Source organism: Oncorhynchus mykiss, chromosome 17, assembly GCF_057628025.1.
Source record: "Oncorhynchus mykiss isolate SJ-2025 chromosome 17, ASM5762802v1, whole genome shotgun sequence".
Taxonomy (NCBI): domain Eukaryota; kingdom Metazoa; phylum Chordata; class Actinopteri; order Salmoniformes; family Salmonidae; genus Oncorhynchus; species Oncorhynchus mykiss.
Genome location: NC_143038.1, coordinates 32,113,525 through 32,133,977, shown reverse-complemented (window position 1 = coordinate 32,133,977; position 20,453 = coordinate 32,113,525). Strand labels below are relative to the sequence as shown.

At 42.5% G+C, this 20,453-nt stretch overlaps 1 protein-coding gene across 3 annotated transcripts in view; it reads left to right on the top strand.

Annotated features, from left to right (window-relative positions):
* cacna2d2b (calcium channel, voltage-dependent, alpha 2/delta subunit 2b) overlaps nt 1–20,453 on the top strand; it is a 100,810-nt gene that overhangs the window by 71,446 nt on the left and 8,911 nt on the right. For all 3 annotated transcript variants that reach the window (XM_021568676.3, XM_021568677.3, XM_090205222.1), the window contains 22 exons: nt 263–373; nt 655–733; nt 1,070–1,119; nt 1,587–1,676; nt 4,052–4,117; nt 4,220–4,294; nt 4,379–4,453; nt 4,748–4,819; nt 5,507–5,578; nt 5,777–5,838; nt 6,052–6,128; nt 6,255–6,315; nt 6,468–6,565; nt 6,741–6,831; nt 6,943–7,005; nt 7,215–7,318; nt 8,640–8,738; nt 15,592–15,683; nt 15,803–15,850; nt 16,176–16,247; nt 16,599–16,751; nt 17,610–17,662. In XM_021568676.3, the coding sequence (XP_021424351.3) occupies nt 263–373; nt 655–733; nt 1,070–1,119; nt 1,587–1,676; nt 4,052–4,117; nt 4,220–4,294; nt 4,379–4,453; nt 4,748–4,819; nt 5,507–5,578; nt 5,777–5,838; nt 6,052–6,128; nt 6,255–6,315; nt 6,468–6,565; nt 6,741–6,831; nt 6,943–7,005; nt 7,215–7,318; nt 8,640–8,738; nt 15,592–15,683; nt 15,803–15,850; nt 16,176–16,247; nt 16,599–16,751; nt 17,610–17,662 (1,763 nt within the window). The remainder of the gene's footprint in view (nt 1–262; nt 374–654; nt 734–1,069; nt 1,120–1,586; nt 1,677–4,051; nt 4,118–4,219; nt 4,295–4,378; nt 4,454–4,747; nt 4,820–5,506; nt 5,579–5,776; nt 5,839–6,051; nt 6,129–6,254; nt 6,316–6,467; nt 6,566–6,740; nt 6,832–6,942; nt 7,006–7,214; nt 7,319–8,639; nt 8,739–15,591; nt 15,684–15,802; nt 15,851–16,175; nt 16,248–16,598; nt 16,752–17,609; nt 17,663–20,453) is intronic.

Sequence of the window (20,453 nt, the reverse complement as noted above, 5' to 3'; positions counted from 1 at the left end):
AGACATTTTTCTCAGTTTCACTGTTTGCATAGTTACTGCTCATTGCCTTTGTAGGGCATCATAGTGAAAGCCATATTAGGGGAGCAGCTCATCTTATTCCCTATATAGTGCACTACTTTTTACCAGATCCCTATTTTTAAATAGGGTGCCCTTTGGCCCTCTTGCCTGCTTTATTCATCACATATTTACTTTCTCTGTTAATCATTCACTTGCTGTGTTTTTTATTAATGTTAGCACACACTCTTTCTGTTTCTCTTTCTAGAAGACGAATGTCCCGCGAGCTCACTGCAATAAAATAATCATGCTGTTCACTGATGGAGGAGAGGATCGAGCTCAGGACATCTTTGAGCAGTACAATTGGCCCAACAAAACGGTCTGTTTCTCAGAAACAAAACACACACACAAAACATTTCAATCACTATTTCATTGGTAACTTCATTCTTCCTTATTTATTGATGACTTCATTCTTGGAATCCATAAAGGCATCACCAGGGCTTAAAACATTCCTGCTTATTTCCTCCTGATTACAGGAATCTTCCAAATGGGATTTCTGGTCAAAGGATACCACAATGGACATCACAGTTGGCCGTGTATCTCTGTGTTAATGTCCCAGAATAAAGATGAATGGGTTCTTTGAATTCTCTTTTTCCTAAGGTGCGGGTCTTTACATTCTCTGTGGGGCAGCACAACTATGATGTCACACCCTTGCAATGGATTGCGTGTGCCAATAAAGGTGAGTGGGATCTGTGCAGGGGCTATTTTTCCTAACAGCATCAGTGAAGATCCCTCTTAACTTGTCCAAAAATAGATGCAGTAGGGGATTGTAACAAAATGGCCGTTTTCATTTCCTTGTGCCCTAATAAACATGACACTTGTTTGCTTAAGAGAAGTTACTGTAGCCTTTCAGTTTATAACCCCTAGCCTAGGTTTTAAGCGCCTGATACACAACATCCATCTTCACTCTCCCTCATCTGTGCCATAATTGTGAGCTCTGTTTCTCCTCCTATCTCTCTTTTTATCCCCCCCTCTCTCTCTCTCCTCTCCAACTCTCTCTCTGCTCTCCCTCTAGGTTTCTATTTTGAGATCCGCTCCATCTGTGCCATAAGGATTAACACCCAGGTGGGTTTGTCTAGTGCCTCTTACACAGCTGATCCTGGGTCAGCCAGTTCTCCTCCTGGCACTGCTTCCTGGAATTGTTGTTGTTTGCCGGAGACTGACTCTACTGTAGCGTATATATTATTACCCTGAGGTTATTACTCTGAAGTGTTTTCACTTACAGCTGGATGACAGGCAAAGATATCAAGTTAGACAAACTCCACTGAGCATCTTTCCATCAGCAACAGCGCGTAGTCATGTGAAATACTTTTCAGTTTCCTGTGTAACATCAGCATGGAGGCGTCCCAAATGGCACCCTATTTTCTACATAGTGCACTACTTTTAACCAGAGCACTGTGTGCCCTGGTCCAAAGTAGTGCACTATAACGGGAATACAGTGCCATTTGGGACACAAGCTACAGAATGTGTAACATCAGAATTGCTACACAGCTGATGCCTGACTGTTTGCTATTCCTGTGTGTTGTTACCAGGAGTACCTGGATGTGCTGGGCCGCCCCATGGTCCTGGCAGGCAGCCGTGCCAAGCAGGTTCAGTGGACCAATGTCTATCAGGATGCCTTGGTGAGGTCACCTAGCTCTGAACATTCATCTATATCTAATCTATAGCCTGAATGCCAGTCTGTTTGTGCAATCATGCCAACTTCATTGCAGTCAGTTGCTGTTTGGTATGACATTGAGTGACAAAGAGTTGGCATGATAGCACAAACAGACTGGCACTCATGCTAATTCATCTACATTGGGCTTAAAGGGTGACTGCACTTCCTGCTTTGGCCACATTCTTTATCAATGCTTATTAAGAAATGCTAGCGGCCATGACTGAAGGCAAACAAGAGTTGTCTTGGGGGTGTGGTTTGAGGTGGGTCTTGCTTTGGGTTTGTCTTTGCCACTCAATCACAACAAACAAGGAAAGTAGCTCCCCATTTTGAGTTGAAACATTGAAAGCAAGCTGGTACCATGCATCAAACATGTTGTTTGCTTGGGTATGAGCTAGCTAGCTAATGTTAGCTAGCAGGGATAAAACCTTTCTTCAGGTTCAACAATATCTATGCAAATCTTTCTCTGACATTACCAATAAGCGAAAGGGCTGTGTATTTAGTTAGTTACATCACAGGATCACAGCCTAGTATCATAGCAGCGTAGCCGATAATGACATGTAGCTGTTTGATGGTTGACAGCCCAAGAAGAAACTAGTCAGATGTAATCCATATCCTGGCCATCTGCCCAAGATTGTTGAACAACTTTCTGGAAGCCCATTTTCTCTAGAAACGTTTTCTCTAGAAAAGCCCATTTTCTCACACGTCTTGTCTGGGGAAGAGGTTCCAGTGGGCGAGTTCCAGTGGTGGAAAAAGTAGACTACCCAATTTTTATACATGAGTAAAAGTAAAGATACCTTGATAGAAAATGACTCAAGTAAAAATGAAAGTCACCCAGCAAAATACTACTTGAGTAAAAGTCTAAAAGTAATTGGTTTTAAATATACTCAAGTATAAAAAGTAAATGTAATTGCTAAAATATAAAATGTATCAAAAGTAAAAGTAAAAGTATAAATAATTTCACATTCTTTATATTAAGTAAACCAGAGGCACCATTTTCTTGTTTTTAAAATTTACGGATAGCCAGGCTCACACTCCAACACTCAGACATAATTTACAAATGAAGCATTTTTGTTTAGTGAGACCACCAGATCAGAGGCAGTAGGCATGACCAGAGATGTTCTCTTGATAAGTGCGTGAATTGGACCATTTTCCTGTCCTGATAAGCATTTGAAATGTAATAAGTACTTTTGGGTGTTAGGGAAAATATATGGAGTAAAAAGTACATTAATTTCTTTAGGAATGTAGTGCATTAAAAGTAAAAGTTGTCAAAAATATAAATAGCCAAGTACAAAAAACGACTTAAGTAGTACTTTAAAGTATTTTTACTTAAGTACTTTACACCACTGGTTTTGAGTGCCCCGGGTGGGCGGAGTTTGCTCATTTTCGACCATTCCATTGGTCCTCCTAAGGAGAGTTCTCTGTCCACCCAGGGCACCGGGCCATACAAAGCGAACTCGCCCAGTATTTTCAACAAAATTATGGTGGCACCATGTGTTAAAAGGCAAAAGGGGGCAAGAAATGTTGACAGAATTATAATCCAAACCAAACCCTCAAGTAAGTCATGACGCAGTCACTTACCAAACTCAAATTTGGACGAGACTGACTTCTTGACCAAAATTATCCTATTTACACCTTGTAGTCAATTTTTACACTATAATTAATGTTTCTGACTCATATCGATGCCACATAGGCTGTTTTAAAACCAGAGAAGTTGATTCTAAGGGGAAGTTGACCCTGCAGTATATACACATAGTCCACTGACAGAGACATACCATTGAGTGCTCCCACCCTTGCTTCCACTGTTCTCCCCTGGCGCTCGAGCGCGCCAAGCTCCTCAGCATGGCGCACTCCTGCCATCATCATTACACACACCTGCCGTCCCCCCGTCACGCGCATCAGCGATTATTGGACTCACCTGGACACAATCATCTTTGTCATTACGTTCCCTATATCTGTCTGGTTCCCCGCTCTGTTCCCTGCTTCTGCATTGATTGTCATACGTTCTTGTTTACCCGTGTGCTAATGCTGGTCCTGTTTTGTTCTATGTCTATTCCCGATTCAATGTTTGACTCCCCGTACCTGCTTCTCATCTCCGGCATCGACCCTTACAAGTGCTCTGAAGGTGGATGATAATATAACCACATCTGATTTCTAAGCATTACAATCTCCTGTAATCATATAGTCAGTTGCCATTGCTCAATTTAGACACATTGGGGCGGTTTCCTAGACACAGATTAAGCCTAGGCCTGGATTATGATGTTTTATGTTGGTAGTGTGGGGGAGGACTATTAGGGAAAACACTTAAAGTTTTGTTCTTCTGTTTCTCTTGTTTCTATATAGGGTCTGGGACTTGTTTTTACTGGGACCATGCCTGTTTTTAATCTCACCGTGGATGGAAACTCACAGGTGCAGTCATTTAAAACAGTTCACGTTGACCTAATCGACAATCTTTCTTCAATGAATCACAATTTCTTGAGTGTTTTTTTTTACTGGTTGTTTTCTCCACAGAATCAGCTCATATTAGGTGTCATGGGGGTGGACGTGCATCTGGACGAAATCAAAAAGCTGACGCCCCGATACAACGTCAGTATACCGCATCACATCTTACTTCACGCACGCTTGCATGCACACAAGTAATAATTTATTCTCTGCTCCGTACCTTTGCAGCTTGGAGCCAATGGGTACATATACGCCATCGACCCAAATGGATACCTTCTCCTGCATCCAAACCTTCACCCAAAGGTTATGTATACTTTATTCCCCCACTGAAAGATCACTGTTCAGTTTATAGGGAGCATTGTAAATAGATTGTAGATTTCGATTTTATACAAAGTGAATGTGGTTGGATGTAGGTTGGATATAGAACCTAGTGTGTATTGCTTATTGCATGTCATTCCAATTAGCTGAGATAAGATTGCCACTGCATGTATTAAACTGAAAATAGAATGCAACTGAAATGTATTCAACTGAATGTGTTACTGTAAAACATGGGGATGCTGTGATATCCCTAATGTGACTGGTGCTTTTTCGCAACAGCTGCTCGACCTACCAGAGCCTGTAACACTTGACTTCCTGGATGCTGAGGTGGAGGACAGTTCCAAACAGGAAGTGAGTATAATGACATGTACTGTGCCATAAACTATATACACTGAGTATACAAAACATTAAGAACACCTGGGCCCAGATTCACAAAACACTTCTTACACAAGAAAAAAAGAAAAAAAAGAAAAGAAAAAGAAAGAAAAAAAATAAGAAGTTCATAAGATAGTTTGTGAAATCAATTCCTCAACAATATTTTAAGATTCAATGATTTTCTTACGAACTTCTCAAATATCTTCTTAAGAATCTTCTTAAGATGTGTGTTGCTAGACAACCAATTTAGCTAGCTATCTAGCTACGAATGGCAATCATGTTAGCATATTTCCTACTGAGATTACTTTTCTAAAACATGTTTTTGGGTTAGACCATAGAGATGCGACAGCGTATTTAAATAAATAATAATAATAATTTCACCTTTATTTAACCAGGTAGGCTAGTTGAGAACAAGTTATCATTTACAACTGCGACCTAGCCAAGATAAAGCAAAGCAGTTCGACACATACAGCAACACAGAGTTACACATGGAATAAACAAACACACAGTCAATAATACAGTAGAAAAAGTCATATACAGTGTGTGCAAATGAGATAGGACAAGGGAGGTAAGGCAATAAATAGGCTATAGTGGCGAAATAATTACAATATAGCAATTAAACACTGAACACTGCGTAGGTAACATACTATCTCTACATTCCAGATCCGCAAACATATGATTGATGGCAGACCGGGTGACATGCAGATTAAGACGCTTGTAAAATCAATTGATGAGGCAAGTGTGTATATTTGTTAATTACTTCACACCTAGGCAATATATCAGGTATACTTCACTTCACACTTAATTCACAGTAATGACTTTGTCAACCCCAGTAACCCAACAGCCATGATCATGTATGGTTGATCAACACACTTACGTGTAAGCGTACACGCAAACCTATTTTAATATGTGGCTTTTCCCACTTCATTGCAGCGATACATAGATGAGGGAGTTCGGAGTTACACCTGGACACCCATCAATGGTACAGACTACAGGTGAGGAGGCAGGAGATGGAGGTGTGGGTTGAAGGGTAGAGGATTAGTAATTGTAACCATAGCAATAGGATATGAACTTCTGAAGATGACAAGTTTGAGAGTGTAGGTGGACGGACTCTATACCTAGCTGCTTAATGGCGGTAGTGTCTTCTATTGAGCCTCAGACTTTGATTACTTTCCTTTGTTTTCTGTTGGGGATGCTGCCCCTTGTAGTCTGGGCCTGGTACTGCCGCCCTACGGTGAATACTACATCCAGGCAGACCTGAGTGATGTGATGCTGCAGCTCCAGTGTGAGTATCACTGCCCACCCAGAAAGCCGCTGTCTCCCTTTAGCTCAGGTCCAGGGCGTTATGTGCGGCTTGATGACACTGATCCTGATGACAGGGGCGGTTGATTACTTTTTCTGTCTGTTGCAGATCTGCAATCTTTGCTGCCCAGCTCCTTTGAATCAGGGGGACACGTGTTCCTGGCTCCCAGGTACAGAGATGTGTGTGTGTGTGTGTGTGTGTGTGTGTGTGTGTGTGTGTGTGTGTGTGTGTGTGTGTGTGTGTGTGTGTGTGTGTGTGTGTGTGTGAGAGACAGAGTTTTGTGTGTGTAGTCTCATCTCTGTCTAACCATTCTTATTTTAGGGAATACTGCAAGCGTCTGCACATCTCTGACAACAACACACAGTTCCTAGAGAACTTCCTATCTCTCATGGTGGAGATCACACCAGAATCTGAAGACTGTGAGTTTCTCTTCTTTATGTCAATGAGTTTGTAGAGTGGTAAGGGCAATGCCATTCACCATACTACACCAGCTTTGAACTGCTGAAGATGACATGGAAGTGTGCAAAAAGCACATTTTTTTCACCTATGATATTTTATAAATCCTGACAGGTTACATTAACTGTGTGTTCACAGGTGATCAAGGCCTCATTCACAATCTGATCTTGGATTCTGGAATCATCTGGCAGCTAGCATCTAGAGTGTGGAAGAACAAGGATATCCAAACGTGAGTGAATTCAACAAATAATTGCCCTATTTCATTGATATTAAAACCAATTAATTTGAATAATAACAATATGTGAAACGTCTGAGTGAATTAAATTACTTTTTGCTTCAGGTATGGTTTCCTGGCATTATTTGCAGCCACAGATGGAGGTGTAACCCGGGTCTTCCCCAACTCGTGAGTGTGTCTTTGAGTAGTTACAGATATCACTCTGGCTAATAAAATATACTGTGTTTGTTTGTTTGTTAATAATTGCATGCCTTTCCTGTCTGTGAGCATTATGGTAGTTGAATGTGAGTATGCTTGAATACTTACGCATTACTCAAGCAATACTGTTGAATACTCAAGCAATACTGCTTGAATGTGAGTTGTCCTGTGCTTCCCAGGGCTGCTGAGTCGTGGGATGAGGACCCTGAGCCCTTCAACTCTAACTACTACCGCCGCAGCCTTGACAACAAGGGCTATATGTTCAGAGCTCCACCCAGAGCCTGTGAGTAACACTCACTGATATACGCTACACTGATATACGCTACAAACAATGGCAGTAGAATGGCCCGTACTGAAGAGCTCAGTGACTTTCAACGTGGCACCGTCATAGGATGCCACATTTCCAACAAGTCAGTTCATAAAATGTCTGCCCTACTAGAGCTGCCTTGGTAAACTGTAAATGCTGTTATTGTGAAGATGAAATGTCTAGGAGCAACAACGGCTCAGTCGTGAGGTGGTAGGCCACACAAACTCACAGAACGGGACCACCGAGTGCTGAAGCGAGTAGCGTGTAAAAATCGTCTGTCCCCGGTTGCAACACTCATTACCGTGTTCCAAACTGCCTCTGGAAGCAACGTCAGCACAATAACTGTTCGTTGGGAGCTTCATGAAATTAGTTTTCATGGCTGAGCAGCTGCACACAAGCCTAAGATCACCAAGCGCAATGCAATGCATTGGCTGGAATGGTGTAAAGCTCGCCGCCATTGGACTCTGGAGCAGTAGGAACGCGTTCTCTGGAGTGATGAATCACGCTTCATCTGGCAGTCCGACGGATGAATCTGGGTTTGGCAGATGCCAGGAGAATGCTACCTGCCCGAATGCATAGTGCGAACTGTAAAGTTTGGTGGAGGAGGATTAATGTCTGGGGCTGCTTTCATGGTTCGGGCTAGGCCCCTTAGTTCCATTGAAGGGAAATATTAACGCTACAGCATACAATTACATTCTAGACGATTCTTGCTTCCAACTTTGTGGCAACAGTTTGGGAGCAGGCTCTTTCATTTTTCAGCATGACAATGCCCCTGTGCACAAACCGAGGTCCATACTGAAATGGTTTGTCGACGTCGGTATAGAAGAACATAACTGGTCTGCACAGAGCCCTGACCTCAACCCCATCTAATACCTTTGGGAGGAATTGGAAAGCCGACTGTGAGCCAGGGTAAATCGCCCAACATCAGTGCCCGACCTCACTAATGCTCCTGTGGCTGAATGGATGCAAATCCCTGCAGCAATGTTCCAACATCTAGTGGAAAGCCTTTCCAGGAAGGTGGAAGCTGTTATAGCAGCAAAGGAGGGACCAACTCCATATTAATGCCCATGATTTTGTAATGAGATGTTCGACGAGCAGGTGTCCACATACCTTTGACCATGTAGTATATATGACCTTGGAGATAAAAGTCAGGTTTTTAGATAGCAAGCATGTTGTAGGCATTTAAAGACATTTCACTCATATAACATGAAAACATTGTTTTACCTGTCAGGATATCACAGATCAAATCACTGCATTCTGTTTGCATGAACTTTGACCCTGTTAACCTTTGTCATAGCCATGGATGATCCGGTGACCTCTGAGAACGGCACCATCGGAATCCTGGTCAGCACTGCCGTGGAAGTCAACCTGGGAGGCAAGAACCTGAAACCGGCAGGTAAAGCTGTTTTGGTTATGAATAAAGTAATTGGAGGAGGTGTTATCTGTTAATGCCAATGTTCACTAGCGTGGCAAAATTCCAGGAACTTTCCCCAAATTCCCAGGAAATCTGGAATCCTCCAAACAGGATTTCTGGAAAACCTGGGAATTTAGGGGGAAGTAACTGGAATTTTGCAACTCTAATGGCCTCAAATCCTGGTTGCTTTGTCCTGCTCCATCTTCTTAAAGTAGAAGTTCACCCAAAATCCCACAGCACCCAAGTGATTCCATAAATGTAAACTAGTTCAGTGGATGTTGCCCTCTCCCTCCCCTGTAGTGCTGTACTGCTGTACTGAAACAGCTGAAAAAATGGGTCATGTTACTCATGAAGTTGCTGGATGCAGGCCTCGCTCTGATCCGTTGCCAGTATGGGCGAATGTTTTGTTTTGTTGAAAGCGTATGGCCGAATTAGCTATTTTTGTCAAAAGTACTATCGGTTTTGAGTCAGGGAATGTGTACTTTTCCATCTAAAACATTTGCTATTATTTTATGTAATTATTTTATGAAGGCGACTGCCTCAGCAGCGGAGATGAGTAACAACTGCGCATGTGCGCCCTCGTGGGGAAGGACCCTGCTACAAAAGAACGTCACGAAATGCCTTTATATGGAGCTTGATGTCACAGATTCATTTTTGGGGGGCAGGAGAAGGCGGTAGTGCGAAAGTTGATAGAGCATATCGCAGGTAAAATTAGTTACGCAAAATGGAAACGAGATGGCAGCTAGAGCAAGCTGCTGTTCGGTCCAGCGTTGCCAACTTAGCAACTTTGTCGCTATATTTAGCGAGTATTCAGACCCATCTAGCAACACAAAAAAAAGCAACTAGAGACAAATCTAGCGACTTTTTCTGGTGTTATTGGAGACTAAGACTCAGACGTGAAAGCACGTATCGATCGTTCTTACTCTTCTCAACAAGCAGTGGGTTCTGCCGTGAGCCCCACCCCATCCCAAAGCACTCACAGGCGGCCCATTCCTCATGCGGGAGGCCGCCGCTGGCTGTTCCCGCCCTGGCTTACATTCAGGATGGGATGTAAATGTAAAATGTTCTTTGTCTAAAATAAATCACTGCATTTGACTCACACAGCCTCAGTCACTTACTCACCTTGTCCACTGTGTGTGTGCCTCTCTGTGACATAAGCTAAACATTTAGCTGGCTAGCTCATCATGTCTCAGTCTAAACTGTACACTCAAAAATACAGAGAGGAGTGGGAATTAAACCCTGAATTCAAAGGCTGGTTGAAGCCGTTTATTGAAGTTGATACACGGGCATACGGCCTCTATTGTAAGGCTGATTTCTACGCCAAACATAGTGCTGTAAAAACACATGACAACTCAAAAACATACTCAAAAGGCAAAGCCTTATAACAGTTCCACCAAAACAAGCTGCCAGTTATGGTTAAAATATTTACTCTGCAAAAAAGGCTTGAGACCACCATGGCATTAGCTATCGCTGAACACTGTTCCATGCTGGCATGTGATCACATTGGAGAAGCATGTAGAGCTGCATTCTCAAACTCCACTGCTGCTACCCACTTCAAAATGCAGGACAAAGTGCACAGAAATGATTAATGGTGTTCTAGCACCATACTCTCTGAAAAAGTTGGTCGTAGATGTGGTTGACCAGCGTTTCAGCCTCCTCAATGAGTCCACGGATGTAAGTGTTTCTAAGTACCTGGGGGTTGTGATAAGGTACTTTAGTGACACCAAGCAGACAATTGTATCAACATTTCTGGGGCTTGTTGGAGGGAGGAGATGCCAAATCTATAGCCCGTGCTGTTGTGGCTTTCCTTGAGAAGTGTTGTCTTAAAAAAGAGAAACTCCTGGGGATAGGTAGGGACTGACAATGCCTCTGTTATGACGGGGATTAACAATGGGGTCCATAAAGTGCTGAAGGAGGCATATGGCCTCAAATATCTGGTTCTTATTCGCTGAGTGTGCAACTCTCTGCAGCTTGTTCATTTGTAGTTCTCAACATATTTAGGGTGTTTTTTACTCACTTTTTTGTCTCTCCCACGACGTTATTCCTCTCTCCTACAGCGTCCATCACAATTACATGCACATGGCCAATTATGCAAATTAAGCGATGGCGTCATTTAGCGACTTTTAGGACAGCCCATAGCTACTTTCCTTACTGAGGAGTTGGCAACACTGGTTCGGTCCCTGGTGGCACTTTATATACAGTGCCTTGCGAAAGTATTCGGCCCCCTTGAACTTTGCGACCTTTTGCCACATTTCAGGCTTCAAACATAAAGATATAAAACTGTAATTTTTTGTGAAGAATCAACAACAAGTGGGACACAATCATGAAGTGGAACGACAAAACTGAAAAATTGGGCGTGCAAAATTATTCAGCCCCTTTACTTTCAGTGCAGCAAACTCTCTCCAGAAGTTCAGTGAGGATCTCTGAATGATCCAATGTTGACCTAAATGACTAATGATGATAAATACAATCCACCTGTGTGTAATCAAGTCTCCGTATAAATGCACCTGCACTGTGATAGTCTCAGAGGTCCGTTAAAAGCACAGAGAGCATCATGAAGAACAAGGAACACACCAGGCAGGTCCGAGATACTGTTGTGAAGAAGTTTAAAGCCGGATTTGGATACAAAAAGATTTCCCAAGCTTTAAACATCCCAAGGAGCATCAGACCACTGCAAATCTACCAAGACCTGGCCGTCCCTCTAAACTTTCAGCTCATACAAGGAGAAGACTGATGGGAGATGCAGCCAAGAGGCCCATGATCACTCTGGATGAACTGCAGAGATCTACAGCTGAGGTGGGAGACTCTGTCCATAGGACAACAATCAGTCGTATATTGCACAAATCTGGCCTTTATGGAAGAGTGGCAAGAAGAAAGCCATTTCTTAAAGATATCCATAAAAAGTGTTGTTTAAAGTTTGCCACAAGCCACCTGGGAGACACACCAAACATGTGGAAGAAGGTGCTCTGGTCAGATGAAACCAAAATTGAACTTTTTGGCAACAATGCAAAACGTTATGTTTGGCGTAAAAGCAACACAGCTGAACACACCATCCCCACTGTCAAACATGGTGGTGGCAGCATCATGGTTTGGGCCTGCTTTTCTTCAGCAGGGACAGGGAAGATGGTTAAAATTGATGGGAAGATGGATGGAGCCAAATACAGGACCATTCTGGAAGAAAACCTGATGGAGTCTGCAAAAGACCTGAGACTGGGACGGAGATTTGTCTTCCAACAAGACAATGATCCAAAACATAAAGCAAAATATACAATGGAATGGTTCAAAAATAAACATATCCAGGTGTTAGAATGGCCAAGTCAAAGTCCAGACCTGAATCCAATCGAGAATCTGTGGAAAGAACTGAAAACTGCTGTTCACAAATGCTCTCCATCCAACCTCACTGAGCTCGAGCTGTTTTGCAAGGAGGAATGGGAAAACATTTCAGTCTCTCGATGTGCAAAACTGATAGAGACATACCCCAAGCGACTTACAGCTGTAATCGCAGCAAAAGGTGGCGCTTCAAAGTATTAACTTAAGGGGGCTGAATCATTTTGCACGGCCAATTTTTCAGTTTTTGATTAGTTAAAAAAGTTTGAAATATCCAATAAATGTCGTTCCACTTCATGATTGTGTCCGACTTGTTGTTGATTCTTCACAAAAAAATACAGTTTTATATCTTTATGTTTGAAGCCTGAAATGTGGCAAAAGGTCGCAAAGTTCAAGGGGGCCGAATACTTTCGCAAGGCACTGTAGGAAATTGGGTGAAGACGGCACAAAATGTCACTGTTTTCCATTAGAAGATACGGAGAGATGCTGAAGATGGTTAGTAGCAATTCAAATAGTAAATGTGTTAGGGTTGCGTAAATTCGAATCTGGTATCAGGATAAATATAACAATGAGTCACCGATTTTATACTATATTTTTTATTTGCTAAGTAATAAATGGCAAATGCAACTTTCGTATATACGGGCTCACTGTAATACCACGCAGGGCAGTACAGAGAACTGACAAGATGTATGTAAACAGTTGTTCTTATACTGTGATAGACATAGTTCCAACCCGTCTGTTGGCCTATCACAGTAGAGGCTGGGCGTGGTTTAAACTTGCCCAGCCTATCGCAGGCGCTCAGGCGGGTCCCCGCCTCTTGGCGCTTCTTGGAGTCCTCCCTCCGTCGATGTCTAGGTTCCTACTGTTCTGGTATCACCCCCTAATTATAACAGTTGCTCAGTTCTTGCTATTGTGTTGTTCAGTATTTTTCCATTTCAGTTAAACCTCTTGATGACCACCCCTCCCTATCACAACTTTGTAAGATACAGCAAGTCACACTCAATATTGTTACATACAAACACAAGGACAAAGCATCTGCTGGGCTGTTAACTACAGTTTTGCAACATGCAGGTCACACCATGTTACTCAGTTCTTGTCACACACAAACAGGCAAGTAGCAAGCAGTTGTTTAATCTCATAATGATGCTCCAGTGCACAAATGCAGACACCTCACACAACCAACATCAGATAATATTTAATCATATATATGCTAATGGCTATAATGTAAAATACAGAATCCAACAATCCCCCTTTTTCACACCCCCAAGGGTGTGAACAAAAATTCAGCAATGAATCATATAACAGTTACAAAGTTTAAAATACCTTCATGTCCTCCATTCGATCCCACTATGTACTAGATTGGCTACCAGCCACCTAGGAACTTAAAACCCTCATGTCAAAAGAGAACAACAGCTCATTTAAAAACAGAATAAAATAAAATAGTGTTAAATTTAAGTCCCCCTTTTGACACCTGCTAGGGTGTCACTCATTATCCTATATTTCAGCGTTCCCAACATAGCAATATGTTAATAGCATTTCATGAAAATAATAAAACATTATTATTATCATTATTATTATATATATATATATATATTTTTTTTTTTACAGAAAAACAGAAAAGAAAATCAACCAAGAAAAAAGAAAAATCAACAAGTGATATATGCTTTTGTCTCCCCCTTTTGACAAAAACAGGATAAGACTTTACTGTTTTATTGACATGTATGATGTAGGATAAAACTTTGATCATGGAAAACAGAGTAAAGCAGAGCAAAGCATTATTATAAACCATCTGATCCTCTCAGCTACTCTTATCCTGCACCAGGTGGGCACCATGCCACCCAGGGACTCCAAACCTTCACAACAGGGAGAACAAACATACTGGAAAGAACTTATCATAAAATAAAAATGTAAAACAAGGAACTGTGGTGGTGTAATATTTATTCTACTACCTCACCCACAGCATACCATGGATCATCCTCAGTCAGTCCCATCCTCCCCTGAAAGCATGATTCAGTATCAGCATCTCCAACTGGAGCATCAAGCAAAGGCATCATGCCTGAAGCCTTCAACACATCTGTAACAGACTTCTTAAAACATGGTATGATGCAAGCAGCACAACACATCAATAACAAAAATACAAGAATTAGGGTCAGAAATCCAGTAACCACCATACCAGTGTACTTACCAAACCAGGTTCCCAACCAAGAGAACCGTCCAGACTCCTCCACCCCTGCCATGGTCCTCATCTCAGCAGATAGTGCATTGTCCTTTTTGGTAATCAGGCCTACTACTGTTGTGTCGTCTGCAAACTTGATGATTTGAATCTGAGGCGTGCGTGGTCACGCAGTCAAGGGTGAACAGGGAGTACAGGAGGGGGCTGAGCATGCACCCTTGTGGGGCCCCTGTGTTGAGGATCAGCGAAGTGGAGGTATTGTTTCTACCTTCACCACCTGGAGGCGGCCTGTCAGGAAGTCCAGGACCCTGCTTAATGATGAGCTTGAAGGCTGCGCTGTAGCCAATGAACAGCATTCTTACGTAGGTGTTCCTCTTATCCAGATGGAATAGGGCAGTGTGCAGTGAGATAGCGATTGCATCGTCTGTGGATCTATTTGGGCAGTAAGCAAATTGAAGTGGGTCTAGAGTGTCAGGTAAGGTAGAGGTGATATGATCTTTAACTAGCCTCTCAAAGCACTTCATGATGACAGAAGTGAGTGCCACGGGGCAATAGCCATTTCGTTCAGTTACCTTTGCCTTCTTTGGTACAGGAACAATGGTGGACATCTTGAAGCAAGTGGGGACAGCGGACTGGGATAGGGAGAGATTGAATATGTCCGTATACACTCCAGCCAGCTGGTCTGTGCATGCTCTGAGGACGTGGCTAGAGATTCCTTCAGGGCCGGCAGCCTTGCGAGGGTTAACACGCTTAAATGTCTTGCTCACATCGGCCACGGAGAACAAGAGCCCACAGTCCTTCAGGAGCGAGCTGCGCTCAAAGCGGGCGAAGAAGAAACTACCTCCAGTAGTTTTCTTCACCACTCGCAAGTATTTTGTTGTCAGACATATTTGTAGGGTGTTGTTTACTCTGTATAACTAATGTGTAACGCTATCTTCACTTCTCAGACATTTATTTAGGGCATATCATAACGTTTCGAAGCAGCAGGGATTCCCTGAGAATGCACATGCGCAGTTGTTACCCATCTCCACTGCTGTGGCAGTTGGCTACATAAAATAATGTTTTTAAATCATCACAAGTGTTTTGGGTGGAAAAGTACACATTTCCTGACTCAAAACCGATAGTACTTTTGACAAAAATAACTAATTTGGCTGTACGCTTTCAATAAAACAATGAATTTGTCCACACTTTGCGGATTTCTGAATCATGAATTCACTGGCAACGGGAGCAGAGCAAGGCCTCCTCCTTTAATAATGGGCTCTCTCTTACTCTTCTGTTATCTCCATCTTTCATGTTCTGGTCTCATGGTTTTGTTTGAACTCTCCTGATGACCAGTGGTGGGGGTGAAGCTAGACTTGGAAGCATGGGTAGACAAGTTCAAGATCTTGGCCAGCAATGTGTCTGACAGTCGTCAGGGCTCGCAAAAGGTACAGTATGAAAGGCTGGGTAAAAAATGATCAGTCCTCTATGTGACTGCTGTCAAGTGACTTGAACAGATCCAGTCTAACGTTATTATGTTATGGTGACTCTGACTTCCTTTGTACAGTGTGGGCCATCCAGAAGTTGTGAGATGGACTGTGAAGTCAACACTGATGTAAGAATTCATCTCATTTCACATAGCCCTAGCCCAGGAAGAGTAGCTGCTGCTTTTGCAACAGCTAATGGGGTTCCTAATAAAAATACCAAATACCAAAATTGTACAAACTGCTGTCACAGTACCCAACCAGACACAACCTACACACACATACAGTTTGACTAGTTCATGTCAACCAAGCGTCTGGGGAATTATGGCATGATTTGTTTGTGTGTGTGTCCAGTGCTGGTCTGTGTGACAGAGAGAATAAGAGAGAGTGTGAGAGTCTGTCTGTATGTGCCTGTCAGTAGTGATATAATAATCCAATACAATTCCCTGTCTCTAGGACTTACTCTGCTATCTGATTGACGATGGTGGCTTCCTGGTGATGTCCAACCAGAGGGATCACTGGAAAAAGGTATGGAGGGTAAACGTCAGTAGGTACCAACCATGTCAACTTACACAATCTCTAAATGGTCAAATAGCACAATAAAGTTGATTATCGAAGATATTGAGAGATTCTTTGGTAGCTAGCTGTATGTTACAATTATAACATTTAGTCTGTATTATTTGACTCCCATTAGTTTTAATAGGTGCAGACCAGTCACAAAGCCTTACCCTTGTTTTTTGCTATAGCTCAGTGTGCAAATAATACAGACGGATTGTTATCAAATACATTGAATGATAGATCTGTGTATTAAAGATATGGAGGTCTGACAAATATCTTTTCTACCTGCCTGTCAGTTATCCCAGTATCTTTCTGTTCTAGGTGGGCCTTTTCTTTGGTGATGTGGACCCCTATCTTATGCACGCGCTGTATAACAACTCCATCTATGCCCGCCGGCAGTCTTTTCAGTACCAGTCAGCATGTGAGCCAGTCAGCAGCAGCCACACAGGGGCAGCACCCAGGGGCATCTTTGTGGTGAGAGTTCAAGGACCAGGGCAGTCTTACCTTACCTTACCTTACTTACCTTAGTTAATCTCCAGGGTCCATATTTGTGAAGTGTTTCAGAATAGGAGTGCTGATCTAGGATCAGTTTTGCATTTTCCAGGGGGTTCTGATCCTAGATCTGCACTCTTACTCTGAGACGTTTTACGGGTGGATACAGGCCCAGAGAAAACGACTAACTATTCCACGTAGCCTATCAAAGATGCAGCTACCACAACGTTGTTTATGCCCTCAAATCTACACAAGTCCCTTAGTGGGAAACTCTTAGAAAAAAGGGTTCCAAAAGGGTTCTTCGGCTGGCCCCGTACAATAACTATTTTTGGTTCCAGGTAGAACCGTTTTGGGTTCCATGTAGATCCCTCTACAGAAAGGGTTCCACAGTGCCGTCGGAAAGTATTCAGACCCCTTGACTTTTTCCAGATTTTGTTAGGTTACAGCCTTATTCTAAATGTATTAAATAGTTTTTTAGAATTTTAGATTAAGGCTGTGGAAAAATTCAAGGGGTATGAATACTTTCCGGAGGCTCTGTAAATGGAACCCAAAACGGTTGTACTTGGAACCAAAAAGGGTTCTTCAAAGGGTTCTCCTATGGGTACAGCCAAAGAACCCCTTTCGGTTCTAGCACCTTTTTTTCTAAGAGTGTAGGGGGGCTAAAGCTTGTTTCTGGAAGGGGCTATCAACTTCAACCTCATAAGGCTCTGGTCAAAAGTAGTGCACTATAGGGAACAGCGTTTGGGACTTACTTATTCTAAATCTTTCAGTGAGTAATGGCTTCTCCTTGTGTTCTCTTTTCTTCTCCTGTCCTCCTGGTCCCCAATGTGTTGTGTCTAGCCCTCCATCGCAGACATGCTCAGTCTGGCCTGGTGGACATCGGCGGCAGCATGGTGAGACTATCTCTATTTTAGCACAGATCACATGACCTAAAGAACAAGTTGTATGAAACGTAACCCTTTAAAGGGATAATCTGGGATTAGTACATACATTTTTGGAATGATACAGCCATAGATTCTTGGAGAATATAACTTAGAAATAGTTCAACTTTCTTACTCCATCACAACCCAAAATAAAACCTTGTTTAACAATATAATGAATAAACGAGTACTGTGTAACCAAAATAGGAATATCATTTTGATCTAATGCATGGTCAGTCCTTGCATCCATAGCTCCGTGTTTGAATTTGAGAGTAGTTAGATTTCTCCAGCTCCATCCCTCAGCTGTTTACCAAAACTTTGTTGTTGATTGCCCCCGCAGAAATCTCATTAGGCTAATAAAAAAATCCCCATAAGAATCTGTCAGTTTAAGCTAGAGATATGTTTTTGGCATTGGATGCGTCTCAGTCCACCGCATCTGACTATTTCGCACTTCCTCATTTGCGGTGAAAGGTGACAGAGCTAGAGCGGTGTTTATCAGACCATGAGACACCACAAAAATCGGTCTTCTCACAGAATTGTCTGTAGTGTACAAACTATTATGACCCCTCTATGGAAAGATGAGACTCTCAAGAACACGATGGTGATGATGGTGTTCTCCTCTCACAAGCGTCTTGGGACTTGTCTAAAGTCAGTACAGCTGATCTGCTAACTTTTGGCTGTAGTGTCTGAACAGTTTGGGCTACACACTAATATGACGCCTGTTAGAGTTGCGTCAATTCAAATCTGGTATCAGGATAAGTATGACACTGAGTCACCGATTGTATACTATGTATTTTTTATTAGCTAAGCAATAAGTGGTAAATGCAATTTTCGTATATACGGGCTCTCTGTCCCACCTCGCAGGGCAAACAGAGAACTGACTTGTTCTTGACAAAGATATTATAAATATAGCTTGACAGAAATAGTTCCTGCTTCCGAGCCGGCCTGTCAGAGTAGAGACTGGGTGTGGTTTAGACTCACCCAGCCTATCGTTGATTGTTGGCGCAAAGGCTGGTCCCAGCCCCCTAAGCGCTTCAGTTGATAGATGTAACTGTTGCTGTGAAGAATATCTATGCGCTCATGCTCGATACCGTTATCTCGCACCTGGCTCCTGTTATCTAACAAAATACTGTTTGTTCTCGCAACACTACGTTCTGAATGTGCCCCCTCAACTCATTGCACAGTTTCTGTCTTCATGTTATTCTGTATTTTTCCATCATGAGAAAGGTCCATGGCCCTGAAACTGTTAACAATGTTTCAAGTCAGCTATGTTGCATAACACATACATACATCCACACAAGCCAACAGCAGATAATATTCAATCACATATATGGTAACGGGCTATAGTGCATAACACAGAAACCTCATAAGCCTCTGTGGAAAGGTGAGACTAACGAACACGTACATGTCGGTTGTTTTGCTCTAGGATGCCTATAGGCCTCACAAGACTTGTTGAAGGTCTCCCAGTACCAGTTGAAAAAATGAATGGAAGTATACAGTGCATTCGGAAAGTATTCAGACACCTTCCCTTTTTCCACATTTTGTTACGTTACACCCTTATTCTAAAATGGATTTCAATCTACACACAATACGCCATAATGACAAAGCCGGAAAAATAAATAAAACGTGCACATTTATTAACAATAAAGAACAGAAATACCTAATTTACATAAGTATTCAGACCCTTTGCTATGGGACTCGAAATTGAGCTCAGTTGCATCCTGTTTTCATTGATCATCCTTGATGTTGCTACACGTTGATTGGAGTCCACCTGTGGTATGTTCAATTGATTGATCATGATTTGGAAAGGCACACACCTGTCTATGTAAGGTCTCACAGTTGGCAGTGCATATCAGAGCAAAAACCATGGGGTCGAAGGAATTGTATGTAGAGCTTGAGACAGGATTGTGCTGAGTCTTCCAAGCTGGCCGCCTGTCCAAACTGAGCAATCGGGGGAGAAGGGCTTGGTCAGGGAGGTGACCAAGAACCTAATGGTCACCCTAACAGAGCTCCAGAGTTACTCTGTGGAGATGGGAGAACCTTCCAGAAGGATAACCATCTCTGCAGCACTCTACCAATCAGGCCTTTATGGTAGAGTGGTAGAGTGGTCAGTAAAAGGTACATGACAGCCCGCTTGGAGTTTGCCAAAAGGCACCTGAAGGACTATGACAATGATAAACAAGATCCTCTGTTCTGATGAAACCAAGATTGAACTCTTTGGCCTGTATGCCAAGCGTCACGTCTAGAGGATACCTGGCACCATCCCTATGGAGAAACGTGGTAGCAGCATCATGCTGTGGGGAGACTAGTCAGGATCGAGGGTAAGATGAACAGAGCAAAGTACAGAGATCCTCTTGGTGCACCTATCCCTTTAGCGGGATAATTTTCGTCAACTTCCGCAGAATTGCAAAGCGCCAAATGAAAATTAAATTACTACAAATATTTCATTTTCATGAAATCACCAGTGCAATATAGCTTTTCGGCGAAAGCATACCAATGTAACGATTCTCGTAGGTGGAAGGAGGAGAGGACCAAAGCGCAGCGTGGTAAGTGTTCATCTTATTTAATGAAAAATAACACTTCAAAATACAAAACAACAAAGTGAAAACTGAAACAGTTCTGTCTGGTGCAGACACACAAAGACTGAAAATAACCACCCACAAAACACAAAGGAAAACAGGCTACCTAAATATGGTTCTCAATCAGGGACAACGATTGACAGCTGCCTCTGATTGAGAACCATATCAGGCCAAACACAGAAATA